Source organism: Erinaceus europaeus, chromosome X, assembly GCF_950295315.1.
Source record: "Erinaceus europaeus chromosome X, mEriEur2.1, whole genome shotgun sequence".
In the NCBI taxonomy this organism is placed as follows: domain Eukaryota; kingdom Metazoa; phylum Chordata; class Mammalia; order Eulipotyphla; family Erinaceidae; genus Erinaceus; species Erinaceus europaeus.
Genome location: NC_080185.1, coordinates 83908185 through 83925683, shown reverse-complemented (window position 1 = coordinate 83925683; position 17499 = coordinate 83908185). Strand labels below are relative to the sequence as shown.

The 17499-nt window shown below is 39.7% G+C and overlaps 1 protein-coding gene across 1 annotated transcript in view; it reads left to right on the top strand.

Moving 5' to 3' along the window:
* The window catches only part of KLF8 (KLF transcription factor 8), a 93795-nt gene that overhangs the window by 49807 nt on the left and 26489 nt on the right, over window positions 1-17499 (top strand). Inside the window, exon 2 of the mRNA XM_060183356.1 lies at window positions 655-1216. Within this exon, the coding sequence (XP_060039339.1) occupies window positions 655-1216 (562 nt within the window). The remainder of the gene's footprint in view (window positions 1-654; window positions 1217-17499) is intronic.

The window sequence follows — 17499 nt, the reverse complement described above, 5'->3', positions numbered from 1 at the left end:
TGGTAATGATTTAAAATTATTCCCCATTCTGTTTTGCATATCATACAACTAAGTGAACTGAATCCCTTTTTCCTTAGAATATTGTCTGCTGACCTACCTCTACAGAGAGGGATATCTTTGTTACCCCTTCTTTGCCTAGAGAGCTCCTGTTAATTCTTTAAGACTCATCTAAAATATAATTTTATTCTACAGTCTGCTGTGATTCTGTCTACCATAATGAATCACATAATTTATTTCTTCTGAAACACCTTGCCTGTATGCCTTCTATCTCCCTATGATACAACATAAGTTGATCTCATTATTCTACCACAATAATTAGTTATTTCTGTATTCACAGTATGACTGTGTCTTCTATATGTATGCCTTCATTGGGCTTAGCACAGTGTTGATAGTGAATACTCAGAAACTACTGGCATTAATAATATTTCAAGATTACTATAAAGTTTAAATGAAATAATATGTACTGATTGCCTGATACTGATACTTAGTAAAATTTCCCTTCTTTTTCTTCTTAATGTACACTTGTCTTATTTGTCTTCCTCCCTATATTATATGAGCAAAAACTAGAGTTTTCTTTCATTGTTCATGTCTTTTCTTCAGGGTATTAACATTGACTGTTTTTGCACCTCTCATTTATTTACTTATTTATTTTAGGTTGCTGACTCTGTTCAAATCAAAAATCACCTTAAGACAGCTGGCAGAGGTAATATGACATCTCCACTACTCTGGGACACCAACTCTATGGATCATCCATCATTGTTCAATGACATCAAGATTGAACCCCCAGAAGAACTTCTAGCTAATGATTTCAACTGGCCCCAGGTGGAACCAGTCGACCTCTCCTTTCACAAACCCAGTGTTCCTCTCCAGTCTGCCAGCATGCTACAAGCCTCAGTATGTTTTCCTAAGCCCAAGACGTCTTCCCAGAACCTTGTATTGTCCACTTCATTATCTGGCACAAGCATTTCAACAAACATCCCAGCAGTTCTGTCTCCAGCCTCTATCCTGGCCTCTCAGGACACTGGTGGCCAGCATATTTTACATGTGATTCACACCATCCCATCAGTCAGTCTGCCAGATAAAATAGATGGCCTGAAGACAATCCCATTGGTGGTGCATGCACTGCCCATAGTGTATACTTCTTTGCCTGCAGATGGGGGCCCTTCAATGATTACAGTCCCACTCATTGGAGGAGATGGCAAAAATGCTGGATCAGGTTAGCATCAATTTACCTCTTTCCTGGGCCTCACTTTCCTCCTCCTCCTCCTCCTCCTCCTCCTCCTCCTCCTCCTTCTTCTTCTTCTTGAGTCATCTTACTATTTCTTTTCATTCCATCTAGCTATTATTATGAAAAGATTAAATAACAATCTTTCATAGATACTGTTTTTATCATGCCTCTTTAATGCTTATTCGTGTACATTGACTCTACTGTTCATCCTGTGGCTCTCAAACCTTAGTATGCATATCCTTGTGTGAAAATAATATATATCTTGCTGTGAAATCTATAGAATTTGATAGCAAGGCCTTTAAAATATTTTATATTTTTAAAATGTCATTTTAACAGAGAGCAAACTGTACACTTTAAATAACATTTAAGATAAAATATAAAGTTCAGAAGTACTTGTAAACTTACTAAGGTACCCATTCTATGACATTCCAGGAGAAAATTTTTATTATGTCCCATTAGCATGTGCTCTCTTCAAATAATTTAGTATAAAATTTGAGAAAGTTTCTATACTTGCATTTTTGTTATTGTTGTTGCTGGGGATTCACCACTCCATATTGACTTTCTCAGATAGAGAGAACTAGAGACAGTGAGGGGGGAGACATCACAGCCACAATTAAGAAATGTAAACATTAAGTCTCTAATCTACTACTGTTCCACAATCAGTTTTTCACGTGTGTGTGTGTGTGTGTGTGTGTGTATGTGAGTTTATCCACTTTCTAACTGGGAATAATATATATATATATATATATGTATTCTATATAATATATATTTATGGCCTTGAAGTGATTTAAAATACTTAGTCTCACTATTTACATACAATTAATATTGGTTTTCTATGTTATGCCTTAGGAAGTTGCAAAATACATGCATATACAAGGTCCCAGTTTTCAAGTGCACCTCATATATCTGATCTGAAAGGTGCTTCAGCTTTCTTCGTTGAACAGACCTCACCATAATTTATGTCATTTGTTGTTATTTATATATAGCTATATCCTATAAAGTAAAAACACAAGTTTTTTTATTGAACTCGGGACCTCATGCTTGAGAGTGTAGTGCCTTAGCCACTGCACCACCTCCCAGATCGGTTTTTTTTTTTTTTTTTTTTTTTAGCCAGAGCACTGCTCAGCTCTGGTTTATGATGGGCGGGGGATTGATTGAACCTGGGACTTTGGAGCCTCAAAGCATCAGAGTCTGTTTGCATAACCATTATGCTATCTACCCCGCCCTCCAGTTTGAAGTCTTAAGAGTTTAGATTGAAGGAATTTATATGCAGCCTATGGTCTATGCATTAAAATGTTTGAGACATTCAATCCATTTCCCCTCTCATATTAAGTAAATACGGATTTATGAGACTACAAGTTAATAGGAGTGTACATAAACGTCATTCCCACCACCAAAGGACTGTGTCCTGACTCCCTCCCTCCCAGTGAAGCTGAATATCTGCTCTCACCCTCCACCCAGAGATTTTTACTTTAGTGCGCTACTCCATACTCAGATCGTGTTTTGAGTTTCCCTTTCTGTTCTTTCTTTCTCAACTTCTGTTTATGAGTAGGATCATCCCATAATCCTCTTTGTATTTCTGATTTACCTCACTTAACATAATTCCTTCTAGCTCCTTCCAAGATGGGTCAGAAAAGGTGGCTTCATTGTTCTTAAGACCTGCGTAGTATTCCATTTTGTGTACCACAACTTTCTCAGCCATTCATCTGTTGTTGGGCACCTAGGTTTCTTCCAGGTTTTAGCTATTATGAATTGTGCTGCTATGAACATAGGTGTACACATATCTTTTTGGTTGGGTGTTATGGAGTCCTTGGGGTATATCCCGAGGAGAGGAATTACTGATTCATATGGAAGGTCCATCTCTAGCCTTGTGATGGTTCTCCAGACTGCTCTCCACAGAGACTGGGCCAATTTACATTCCCACCAGCAGTGCATAAGAGTTCCTTTGTCCCCATAACCACTCCAGCCTTTGTTGCTGTTGTCATTTTGATGTATGTCATTCTCACAGGGGTGAGATGGTATCTCAATGTTGTCTTTATTTGCATTTCTCTGACAATCAGTGACCTGGAGCAATATTTCATGTGTTTGTTAGCCTTTTGGATCTCTTCTGTATTGAACATTCTGTTCATAACCTCTGCCCATTTTTGGATGGGGTCATTTGCTTTTTTGTTTCTCAATTTGGTGAGCTCTTTATATATTTTGGTTATTATTCTCTTTTCTGATGTATGGCATGTGAAGATCTTCTCCCATTCTGTGGGGGGTCATTTTGTTTGGGTGATGGTTTCTTTGGCTGTGCAGAAGCTTTTCAATTTGGTGTAGTCCCAGTGATTTGTGTTTGTTTTAGTCTTCCTTGCAATTGGGCTTTTATCATCAAAGATGTCCATGAAGTTTAGGTGGGGAAGTGTTCCACCAATGTTTTCCTCTAAGTATTTGATAGTATCTGGTCTAACATCTAGGTCCTTGATCCACTTGGAGCTGACTTTTGTTTCCAGTGTGATAAAGTGGTTCCATTTCATTCTTCTGCATGTTTCAACCCAGTTTTTCCAGCACCATTTATTGAAGAGAGCCTCCTTCCTCCATTTAATACTTTGGGCCCCCTTATCGAAGATTAGATGCCCATAGTTGTGGGGGTTTAATTCTGGTCTTTCTATTCTGTTCCACTGGCCTGTGTGCCTATTTTTGTTCCTGTATCATGCTGTTTTGATTATGATGGCCTTATAATATAGTTTGAGATCTGGGAGTGTGATTCCTCCATTTCTGTTTCTTTTCCTCAAGATGGTTTTGACAATTCTAGGTGTTTTCTGGTTCCAGATAAATGATTGTAATTTTGTTCTATTCTCGTAAAGAAGCTTTAAGAGAACCTTTATGGGTATCACATAAAATTTGTATGTGGCTCTGGGGAGAATGTTCATTTTGATGATACTAATTCTTCCAATCCATGAGCATGGGATGTCTTTCCATTTCTTGGTGTCTTTTCTATTTCTTTAAGTAGCGACTCATAGTTTTCAGTATATGAGGCTTTCACTTCTTTGTTCAGGTTTATTCCTAGATATTTTATTGATTTTGCTGTGACTATGAATGGGAGTGATTTATGTATGCCTTCTTCTTTGGCCTTAATGTTTGTGTAAAGAAATGCCACCGATTTTTGTACATTGATTTTGTAGCCTGACACCTTGCTATATTGCCTAATAACTTCCAGTAGCTCTCTGCTGGCTTCTTTAGGTTTTTCTATGTATACTATCATATTATCTGCAAATAGTGAGAGTTTGACTTCTTCCTTTCCAAACTGTATTTGATTTCTTTCTCTTGCCTGCCTGCTATGGTGAGAACTTCCAAAACTGTGTTGAAAAGTAATGGTAATAATGGACATCCTTGTCTAGTCCTCGATCTGAGAGGGCTTGCTTTTTTACATATTGATATGTGGTCATTCACTTTCATCCTTTTCCATGTTTTTAACCATTTGCCCCTAGGTTTATTTGTTGAAGACTTTCCTTTTTCCATTAATATTTGACCCCCCACCCTTGTCAAAAATTAGTTGTCTGTAGCCGTATGTGTTAGCTTCTGAGCTTTATTAGATTCTACTAATCTGTGTGTCTATTTTGGTTCTAGTACTAGAGCTTTTGATTATAGTAGCCCTGTAGTTTAACTTGAGGTAAGAAAGTGTGATGTGTTCAATCCTGTTCTTTTTACTCCAGAGTTCTTTGACAATTCTGGATATTTTCTCATTCTGGATAAACTATTGTCAGCACTGCTCTGTTTCCTTAAAGAAACTCATTGGAACCTTGATAGCTATTGCAGCAAACCTATATATGCCTCTTCATAAGAAAGTAATCTTAGGGGCCAGGTGATGGTAGACTTGATTGAGCACATATATTACAATGTTCAAGAACCCAGGTCCGAGCACCCAGTCCCCACCTGCAGGGAGAAAGCTTTGCGAGTGGTGAAGCAATGTTGCAGGTGTGTCTCTGTTTCTTTTTCTTGCGAGTGGTGAAGCAATGTTGCAGGTGTGTCTCTGTTTCTTTTTCTACCACCTGCTTCCCTCTTGATTAGCATTTGATACTACATTTGCTAATCTCAACCAAGTCAATGCAACCAGTGACATCTTGACATGTTTCACTTCGGACTATATCTAGAGACACCAGGCCTGGGATGTCAAGCCTCCAACTTCAGTACTCTGGTGAGAACTTTCCTACCTCTTAGATCTCTTTAGTTTCATTTCAGGTGGCACACCTTCTGACAAAGTTACAGAATGTAGATATAGACCAGGGCCCATGAGATAGGGCACATGTATCCACAAGTTAGGGAAAATATATACCTTAAAGTAAAAAGTGTGCAATAGTCTGCAGTGATTCAGTAAGTGCAGCAAGCAAGTAGAAATACCATAAAGTACTTAATCAAATACTTTCTTTTTTTGCATAGTGTTTTTTATTTCTTTATTGGAGGATTAGCCATTTACAGTTGATAGTACAATACAGTATTTTGTATATGGATAACATTTCCTAGTTTGCCACATAACAATTCAACTCCTCTTCCATCATGTTCCAGGACCTGAACTCCTCCCCAACCCAGAGTCTTTTACTTTGATGCAACACACCAAAATCAAATACTTTCTACTTAGACCTAGATACCTTCCTCACCTGAATTCTCTGGGCAGATGACCACACCAATGTGTCCTGGAACCCCACTTCCCCAGAACACTAAAGATAGAAACAGGTTAGGGGTATGGACTAACTTGTCAACACCCATGTCTAGTGGAGAACCAATTACAGAAGACAGACCTCTCACATTCTGCACTCCATAAAGAATTTTGGTTCAGGGGCTGGTAGGTAGCACAACAGGTTAAGTGCACATGGCACAAAGAGCAAGAGCCAGTTTAGGATCCCCGTTTGAGCCCCCAGCTCCCCACCAGCAGGGGGTTGCTTCACAAATGTGGAAGCAGGTCTCTTCTCTGCCTTCCCCTCTTCTCTCAATTTCTCTCTGTCCTATCCAACAACAACAGCAGCTATGGCAACAATAACAATAATCACTACAATAAGTGCAACAAAAACAAAAAATAGCCTCCAGCAGCAGTGGATTCGTAGTGGAGGCACTGAGCCCCAGCAATAACCCTGGAGGCAAAAAAACAAAAACAAAAAAATGAATTTTGGGTTCATATGCCCGGAAGACTGAAGAATAGGTAAGCTTCCATTGGAGGGGACAAGATATGGAACTCTGGTTGTGGAAACTGTGTGGAATTTTAACCCTCTTATCCCACAGTCTTGTTGATCATTATTAAATCACTAAAAAATAAAGAAAAATTAAAAAATGATTCAAAAAATTAAAAAATAAAATAATTTTATTTTTATTCTCTGTATTTACTTATTGCATAGAGACAGCCAGAATTTGAGAGAAAGAGAGAGATAGAGAGGAAGAGAGACAGAGATGCCTGCAGCACTACTTCACCACTTGTAAAGCTTTCCCTGCAGGTGGGGACTGAGGACTTGAACCCTGGTCCTTGCACATTGTAACATGTGCACTCAACCAGGTGTGCCACCACCTGGTCCCAAAAAGAAAATAATTTTAATGATACTAGTTTTTCCAGTCCACTACCTTAGAATATCTTTTTATTTCTTTGTTTCTTTCTCTATTTCCTTAAGTAGCAGTTTACAAATTTCAGTGTATAAATTTCATCTTCTTAGTTAAGTTTATCCTCAGATACCTGGTTGTTTCTACTTCTATTATAAATGAGATTGGTTTCTGGGTTAATTTTTTATTGGGATATCAGAGATTTATTTATTTATTTAAGAAAGGAGACATTAACAAAATCATAGGATGGGGGGGTACAACTCCACACAATTCCCACCATCCAATCTCCATATCCCATCCCCTCCCTAATAGCTTTCCCATTCTCTATCCCTCTGGGAGCATGGACCCAGGCAGGGTCCTTGTGGGTTGCAGAAGGTGGGAGGTCTGGCTTCTGTAATTGCTTCCCCGCTGAACATGGGCATTGACTGGTTGATCCATACTACCAGTCTGCCTCTCTCTTTCCCTAGTAGGGTGTGTCTCTGGGGAAGCGGAGCTCCAGGACGCATTGGTGGGGTCTTCAGTCCAGGGAAGCCTGGCCGGCATCCTGATGGCATCTGGAACCTGGTGGCTGAAAAGAGAGTTAACATACAAAGCCAAACAAATTGTTGAAGAATCATGGACACAAAGGTTGGAATAGTGGAGATGAAGTGTTGGAGGGTACTCACTACAAACTCTAGTGTACTACTGCTTTCAGGTATATATTTGCCCTAGTTTATGGATACGTGTGAACATATGCTCTATCTCCTAGAACCTGGTCTATATCTAGGTTTTGGGACTTTGTGGGGAAGTGAACCACCTGGGATGGAATTAGAGAATACTATGAAAGGAAAGGTCTCACCCGAGTGATGAAGCTGAAGGGTTGTCGTTCCACACCTGAAGTCTCTGGACACAGTCTGAAGTGAAGCATGCTGGGGTGGCACTCGTTGCTTTGATTAGGTTGCAATCAGCGGATGCAATATTATTTGATAAGAATTTGGAGAAGCACACAGTAAAGTGGGCCCTACTCTAGGGTCCCATGACTGGGGGAAGTTTAGGCTCTATAGTGGAAATGTGAGGTTCCTGCTGTCTTAGGGTTCAAGAAGACAATGGATAGTTACTGTTATCATCACATTATTTGGTAATTGGATTAACTTTGAAAAGTCCCTTTGTTAGACATACAATCAATTTCCCCCTCTCACATTAATTAAATAGTGATTTATATGTGTTGGTATGCTTCTAAAAACCCCTTCTGTTTCATTGGTTTAATCCCCCCTGCTTAACACTATTCTATTTACATAACCACTTCATTCTATTTACATAACCACTGTTAACAAGCACCACCCTCCCTCTAGGGCATTGGTGGTTCAGTGATAGAATTCTTGCCTGCTCCACCCCCTCTCTTTGTCATACCCTGATTTTCACCAGTCACTTTTCTCTCCACCCTCTCTGCATCACATCCTGTTCCCACCCTACTGGGCTAGTATATTTATAAGGACAAGATTGTTTGTAGTTTTTAGTTAGTTTAGCTTAGCTCGGCTTAGATTGCGCTGCGTCCTGCATGAATAAAGAGATACTGCATACAACCCAGCCATGAGTCCCGGGTCGTCTGTTACCTGCCTGTGAAGCCAGCCCGGCGAAAACAACATATATGACTACAATTTAATAGGTGTATACATAAACACCATTCCCATCACCAAAAGATTGTGTCCCATCTCACCCCCCCATTCCCACCCCCCCCCACCGGCCCAGGAAGCCACATGTCCACCCTCCCCCTCACCACAGGGTTTTTACTTTGGTGCCCTACTTCTGGGTTTATTCTTTATCCTAGTGTTTGCACAGAGTAATGGCACCAACGGTTTATGTTAATTTTGTAGGCTACCACATTGCCTTATTGTTTGACAGATTCCAGGAATTTTCTGCTGGGTTGTTTTGAATTTTATATGTACACTGTCATACTACCTGAAAATAGTGACAACTTCTCTTAAAATTTATATCCCTTTCCCCCTGTATCTTTTTCTTGACTAATTGCTAATGGCTAGGACATCTAAGCATATGTTAAATAGTGGTGGTTATAGTGGACATCTTAGAAAGGATATAAACAGCAAGTATTTGCATGGATGTAGGGTAATGTTGATGGGAAGTTAAATTAATTCAGCCCTCATGGAAAACAATCTGGAATTTCTTCAGAACACTAAAAATGGATCTATCCTATGACCTAGCTGTTCTTTTCCTAGCAGTCTAGCTAAAGAACACAAACACACATATCCAAAGGTATCTGTGTACAGCTATGTTTATAAGAGCACAGTATGTAATAGCCCAAACATGGAAGCAATTCAGATGTCCAATGACATATGAGTGGTTAAGAAAGTTGAAGTATATTCAGTATATTTCTTAGCTTTAAGAAGTAATGTAATCTCCTTTCCCATACCTTAGATGGAGCTGGAAGTAATCATGATAAGTCAGATAAGTAAAAAAAAAAAAAAAAGATGAATAACATGTACTGTCACATATACATGGTAATTATGAAGCAAAGCAAGAAAATTGAAACTGGGAGAAGCTTGGAACTTGGAAGTTGTATTGCAGCAACTTTGGTCTGTGGCAAATGGCAAGGTCAGGGAGAATGTTGGGTACCCGGTACATGATGGTGCAGAGAGACTTTGATTGGTGGTGGGGGTGGTGTATAGTCATCTATTAGAGAAATAGGAAATTGTACCCATATGTCAACAACTGTCCTGAAGAATGCTATTTCTGCAATAAAGTGATTTGTGGTAAAATGTTGGGGAGTCGGGCGGTAGCGCAGCGGTTAAGCGCAGGTGGCGCTAAGCACAAGGCCCAACGGAAGGATCCCGGTTCGAGCCCCCGGCTCCCCACCTGCAGTGGAGTCACTTCACAGGCGGTGAAGCAGGTCTGCAGGTGTCTGTCTTTCTCTCCCCCTCTCTGTCTTCCCCTCCTCTCTCCATTTCTCTCTGTCCTATCCAACAACAATGACATCAATAATAACTACAACAAAAAAAAAAAAAAACAAGGGCAACAAAAGGAATAAATAAATAAATAAATTTTTAAAAAATTAAAAAAAAAATGTTAATTATAATAACATCCAAAAAGATCTAGACTTGACTTCCAGAGGTGTGTCCATGGAATAGCAGCAGTCTGCATAAACCTTCCGCAATCAACCAGGAACTTTCACAAAAAAAAAGCACACCAAATATCTATTAACTACAATGGTGACTTCAAGACAAAACATACCTGGACGGAGGTGTGTGTGTGTGTGTGTGTGTGTGTGTGTGTGTGTGTGTGTGTGATCAAAGGAGGGAGAGGGGAGAGGAAGAAATTCTCAGTGAACTAAGTACACTCTATCTAGCTGAAACAACTGGTACACACTGGAGAGGGACAGAATCTGAGTTTTTTTTTTAATTTTGTATTGGGGGATTAATGTATTACATTCAACAGTAAATACAGTAATTTGTACATGCATAACATTTCTCAGTTTTCCACATAACAATACAACCCCCATTAGGTCCTCTGTTATCCAGAAGTTGAAGAAGCAAGATCAGAAAAGAAAACACTAAGCAAAACTTGAACTGCAGTTGGTGTATTGCACCAAAGTAAAAAGATTCTGGGGTAGTCAGGGGGAGGGGTAAGATCTTGAAACATGATGGCAGAGGACCTAGTGTGTGGGATGTATTGTTATATGAAAAACTGGGAAATACTATGCATATACAAACAATTGTGTTTACTGTCGACTATAGAACATTAATCTCCCAATAAAGAAATAAAAAAAGGAAATTGGAAGTTGAAGGATAATTATTAAACATAATAGCCATATATGACAAACTCATGTCTTACTTGTTTTTTCCTCAAAAGATCTGGAACTAGACAAGGATATTCACTTTCACCACTCCACATGGTCTTGAAAGTTCTTGTCAACACAGTAAGTCAAGAACAGTATATAAAAGGAATCCATACTGGAAAGTGAAAAAAGAACTATCACTTCCTGCACACATGATAATAAACATAGAATGTCATAAATGCTCCATGAAAAAAATTCTAGAAACCATCAGAATACAAGATCAATACACATAGATCTGTGCCATTTGTATAAACAAAGAAACAGAAGAAAGTAAAATGAAGGTAGGAATATGATTTACAATTGAACTAAAAAATGTAGAATATATTGGATGAATCTAACAAAGGAAGTGAAGGAATTTTACAATTGAAATTATAGGACAGAGGCAGAGCCAAGATGGGCTGTCCATTGTGGGAGGAACTTGTTTCTCCCTCTTCCCTACACTCTACTTTTTCTCTACTCCTAGCTAATTTAAAAGTATCTCTTTGCTTTCATTGCTCTTTTTTTCCCTTCTTCCTTCTTTTGCTTTCTAAATTCACTGGCACTCGTTTGTGAATTATTTTGTGGAAGAAACAAAAGAATTAAACGAAGAGATAGACAGACTAGACCTCCTGGACACTTTCAGAGTTCTTCACCCCAAAAAACTGGAATACGCATTCTTTTCAAATTCACACAGCATATACTCAAGGATAGACCACATATTAGGCCACAAAGACAATATCAACAAATTCAAGAACGTTTAAACTATCCCAAGCACCTTCTCAGACCACAGTGGAGTAAAGCTAACATTCAACAACAAACAGAAAATTACTAAAAGTCACAAAATTGGAAACTCGACAACATGCTGCTTAATAACGGTTGGGTCAAAGACTCACTAAAGCAAGAAATTCAAACGTTCCCTGAAGTAAATGAAAATGAAGACACAAGCTATCAAAATATTTGGGACACAACTAAACCAGCACTGTGAGGGAAACTCATAGCATACAAACACACATTAGAAAACAAGAAAAAGCTCAAATAAATGGCCTTAGTGCACACCTTAAGGACTTAGAAGAAGAGGTAGAAAGGAATTATAAAGCAAGTAGAAGGATGAAAATCTCTAAAATTAGAGCAGAAATAAAGAACATCTAAAATAACAACTATACAAAAAGTCAATGAAGCCAAATGTTGGTTCTTTGAAAAATTAAACAAAATTGACAACCCTTTAGGCAGACTCACTAAAATAAAAGAGAGAAGACTCAAGTAAATAGAACTGTAAACAATAAAGGAGATATCATAACTGACACCCCAGAAAATAATGCAAAACTTTTACAAAGAACTATATGGCACCAAGCTACAGATTCTGGAAGAAACGGAAGAATTCCTAGAAACATATACCCTTCCAAAACTGAACCAAGAAGAACTACAAAACCTAAATGCACCAAACCCAGACAAAGAAATCAAGACAGTTATTAAGAATCTTCCCAACAACAAAAGTCCTGGATCAGATGGCTTTACAAAATAGTTCTGCAAAACCTTCAGGAAACAGTTAATACCTATACCTTTAAAGCTTTTCCAAAAGATTTAAGAAACAGGAACACTCCCTTCCACCTTCTATGAAACCAACATCACCCTAATATCAAAAGCAGATTGGGACATAACAAAAAAGGAAAACAAGAGACCAAGATCTCTCATGAACATAGATGCCAGAATAGTAAACAAGATCCTAGCCAACTGGATACAACAGTATATCAAAAAGATTATTCATCACCACCAAGTGGGATTTATCCCAGGAATGCAAGGCTGGTTCAATATACGTAAGTCAATCAGTGTCATCATCACATCAATACAAGCAAAATCAAAAACCACATGGTTATCTCAATAGATTCAGAGAATGCCTTTGACAAAATCCAACACCCATTCATGCTCAAAACACTATAAAAATGGGAATATATGGGAAATTCCTCAAGATAGTCAATATTTAGCAAAGCTACAACCAACATCATACTCAATGGACAGAAGCTGAAAGCATTTCATCTCAGATCCAGGACTAGACAGGGCTGTCCATTATCACCATTACTCTTCAACATAGTATTGGAAGTTCTTGCCATAGCAATCAGGCAAGAGAAAGGAATCATAGGAGTCCATATTGGAAGGGAAGAAGTCAAGCTCTCACTATTTGCAGATGATATGATAGTATACATAGAAAAACCTAAAGAATCCAGCAGAGAGCTACTGGAAGTTATTAAGCAATATAGCAAGGTGTCAGGCTACAAAATCAATGTACAAAAATCATTGGCATTTTTTATGCAAACACTAAATCCAAAGAAGAGAATATCCAGAATTCACTACCATTCACTGTTGTAGCTAAATAATAATAATAAAAAAATACGTAGGAACAAATCTGACTAAAGAAGTGAAAGACATGTATACTGAAAACTATGAGTCACTATTCAAGGAAATATAAAATGATACCAAGAAATGGAAAGGCACCCCATTCTCATGAATTGCAAGAATTAATATCATCAAAATAAATATTCTCCCCAGAGCCACATACAGATTTAATGCCATATCCGTCAAAGTTCCACTAAGATTCTTTAACAGAATAGAACAAAAACTACAGTCATTTACCTGGAACCAGTGAAAACCTAGAATTGTCAAAACAACCTTGAGGAAAAGAAAAAGAAATAGAGACATCACACTCCAGATCTCAAACTATATTATAAGGCCATCCTAATCAAAATAGCATGGTATAGGAACAAAAATAGGTATGCAGACCAGTGGAATAGAATTGAATGCCCAGAACTAAACCTCCACTATGGAAATATAATCTTTGATAAGGGGTCCCTAAGTATTAAATGGAGGAAGGTGCTGGAAAAACTGGGTTTTCAATAAATGGTGCTTCAATAAATGGTGCTGGGAAATAAATAAATGGTGCAGGGAAAACTGGGTTGAAATATGCAGAAGAATGAAATGGAACCACTTTATCACACTGGAAACAAAAGTCAGATCCACGTGGATCAAGGACCTAGATGTTAGACCAGATACTATCAAATACTTAGAGGAAAACATTGGTGGAACACTTCCCCACCTAAACTTCATGGACATCTTTGATGATAAAAGCCCAATTGCAAGGAAGACTAAAACAAACACAAATCACTGGGACTACACCAAATTGAAAAGCTTCTGCACAGCCAAAGAAACCATCACCCAAACAAAATGACCCCCCACAGAATGGGAGAAGATCTTCACATGCCATACATCAGAAAAGAGAATAATAACCAAAATATATAAAGAGCTCACCAAATTGAGAAACAAAAAAGCAAATGACCCCATCCAAAAATGGGCAGAGGTTACGAACAGAATGTTCAATACAGAAGAGATCCAAAAGGCTAACAAACACATGAAATATTGCTCCAGGTCACTGATTGTCAGAGAAATGCAAATAAAGACAACATTGAGATACCATCTCACCCCTGTGAGAATGACATACATCAAAATGACAACAGCAACAAAGGCTGGAGTGGTTATGGGGACAAAGGAACCCTTCTGCACTGCTGGTGGGATCTCTGTGGAGAGCAGTCTGGAGAACCATCACAAGGCTAGAGATGGACCTTCCATATGACTCAGTAATTCCTCTCCTCGGGATATACCCCAAGGACTCTATAACACCCAACCAAAAAGATATGTGTACACCTATGTTCATAGCAGCACAATTCATAATAGCTAAAACCTGGAAGAAACCTAGGTGCCGAACAACAGATGAATGGCTGAGACAGCTGTGGTACACAAAATGGAATACTACGCAGGTCTTAAGAACAATGAAGCCACCTTTTCTGACCCATCTTGGATAGTGCTAGCAGGAATTATGTTAAGGGAGCTAAATCAGAAAGACAAAGATGAATATGGGTTGATCCCACTCATAAAGAGAAGTTGAGAAAGAAGAACAGAAAGGGAAACTCAAAGCAGGATCTGAGTGTGGAGAAGGGCACCAAAGTAAAAATGTCTACATGGAGGGTGAAGGTTGAGAGGGGGAGGATGGGATGGGGCATAGTCTTTTGGTGGTGGGAATGGTGTTGATGCACACTCCTAATAACTTGTAGTCATATAAATCACTAATTAATATGAGAGGGGAAAATTGATTGAGTGTTTGAAACATTTTAATCCACAGATATAGGCTGAGTCTTTGAAATGTTGACTCTCCTAAAAGCTTAGCCCTGGGAAAACAGAAGCAACCCGTGGTGTTACTCTATAAGACACAACTATATATAAATAATCTCAAAGGGCATAAATTATGGTGATGTTGTCTGTGATACAGCAAATCCTGACAATGGAATTTTCAAAGTTAACCCAATTGCCAAATAATTTGATTACATCCATAACTATCTATTGCCTTCTTAAACCCTAAGACAGCAGGGAACTCCCACTTCCTCTATAGAGCCTATATTTCCTCCAATCCTGGAACCTCTAGGGTGGGGCTCACTTTCCGTCATGCTTCTCTCTATTCATACCAAATGATATTGCATCTGCTGATCCCAACCTAATCAATGCAATGAGTACCACCACGGCATGCTTCATTTCAAACTGTGTCCAGAGATGTCAGACATGGTATGTCAACCCTTCAGCCTCATTACTTGGTTGAGACCTTTCCTTTCTCATAGAATTTTCTAATTCCATTTCAGGTGGTTCACTTCCTAACAAAGTCCCAAAACCTAGTTATAGTAAAGGTCGATAAAATAGGGCATATGTTCACGTTTCCACAAATTAGGGCAAAATATATACCTGAAAGCAAAAGTGCACAATAGTCTGCAGTGAGTCAATAAATGAAGCCAGCAAGTAGAAAGATCTAAAAGGAATCTATAAAGTTCCTAATGAAATAGTTTCTACTTAGACTTAGATACCCACCTCACCTACTTCCTATTACACTTCCCTCAGTCACTCCAAACCTAACCTTATCAAACTAAGGACTGCAAAAGCTGAATAAGGGCAAGAGACTGGCATGCTTTAATGATGACTCTTTAGTCTCTATCGGGCCACCACATTAGCTGGCGCCCTATTCGGGGAGTCCTGAGATTCCCAACCAGACAAGATAGACCAAAGAGATCCTCTCTCCATTCTTCTTCTTCTAGCGTTTGCCCTTCTTGCGCAGCCAGTCAAAAGCGTCAAGTTGAACCTGATGTAAAGTTTCGAGACCTCCTTTGAATCTGGAGAGGTGGCAGTCGTTGACTATGTGGGTCATAGTCTGTCTGTAGCCGCAGGGGCAGTTCGGGTCGTCTCTGGCTCCCCAGCGATGGAACATAGCAGCGCACCGGCCATGGCCTGTTTGATAGCGATTGAGGAGGGCCCAATCATAACGTGCTATGTCAAAGCCAGGTTGACGCTTGCAGGGGTCTGTGATGAGGTGTTTGTTCTTTACCTCAGCTGACTGCCAACTCTGTTTCCAAGAGTCTGGAACAGAGAAGTTCAGTGCAGGCGCAGGAGACCAGATTGGACGTCAAGCGCTGAGCAGGGTGGGTGAAGATAATGCGTTTGGCGAAGGACAGCCCCTCAACATTAAGTTGGAGGACTCGAAGAGCAGGACCAACAGCTTGAAAGCTGTCAGGAGCTGCTTGTTGCTGGCTTTGAAAGTGACTGGGATCCATGTGGATTCAGTCGGCTAGGAAGGATCGTCAGTTTCCCCAATGAATGGGTACTCATGGGATGCACCACGGGAAGGTCGATCCAATGCATCCCAACGCACCTCTCTCCATTGTTCCTGGTCATCTCTAACAGAATAGATCCCTTTGTGGGCCCCCATAGGACGTTGCCCTCAACATGGATCAACAACAGTAGAGAATGTTCCATCCTCCAAAGGGAGGCTGTATGACATACTCTATCTTCCACCTGAGGAAGATGGATCCTGAAATTGGGACAGCTTGGAACATTCCTACTCATGACTACAGAATGCGAGCTCTGACCTACAGGGTAGTAGAGGTCACATAGGCTCCTAAGCTGAATATGGGCCCCAGATCAAATCAAATTGATGGGGTTTACAGTCAACAATATTTACACACCTTTGCCATATTTGGGAGCTACTCCCTGCGATGATCCAGCTTTCTAGCCCTTTTTGCAACCATGACATTTTCTCCCCAGACAATAACTTGGATCCACCTCTATCTCAGATGTCAGTCTCAGAACAACAACAAAAAAAGCTAGTATAGTCATGGGCCCTTTGGAATATACTTAAAATAGACCTACTAACTCTCTCTTCAAAACGGAGACCCCCCCAAATCCTCATCTTCACTATTCCAGCCTTTAGGTTCATGATTAGTCAACAATTTCTTTGGCTTTATATGCTAACTCTTCTTTTAGCCACTAGGTTCCAGATGCTACCATGTTGCCAACCGGACTTCCATGGCCAGACGACCCCATCAATGTGTTTTGGATCCCCATTTCCCCAGATCCCTGTCTCACTAGGGAAAGAGTATGGGAGTATGGAAAGAGTATGGGAGTAGGGAAAGAGATGGGAAAGGCTGGGGGTATGAATCGACCTGTCAATGCCCATGTTCAGTGGGGAAGCAATAACAGAAGCCAGTCCTTCTACTTTCTGCACCCCATACAGACCCTGGGTCCATACTCCCAGAGGGATAAAGAACAGGAAAGCAGGGGCCAGGTGGTAGCACAGCAGGTAAAGCGCACATGGCGCAAAGTGCAAGGACCATTGTAAGGTTCCCGGTTTGAGCCCCCAGTTCGAGCCTCCGGCTCTCCACCTGCAGGGTGGTCACTTCAGAAGTGGTGAAGCAGGTCTTCAGGTGTCTATCTTTCTCTCCCCCTCTCTTTCTTACTCTCCTCTCTCAATTTCTCTCTGTCCTATCCAACAACAATGACAGCAATAACAGTAATAGTAACAATAAACAACAAA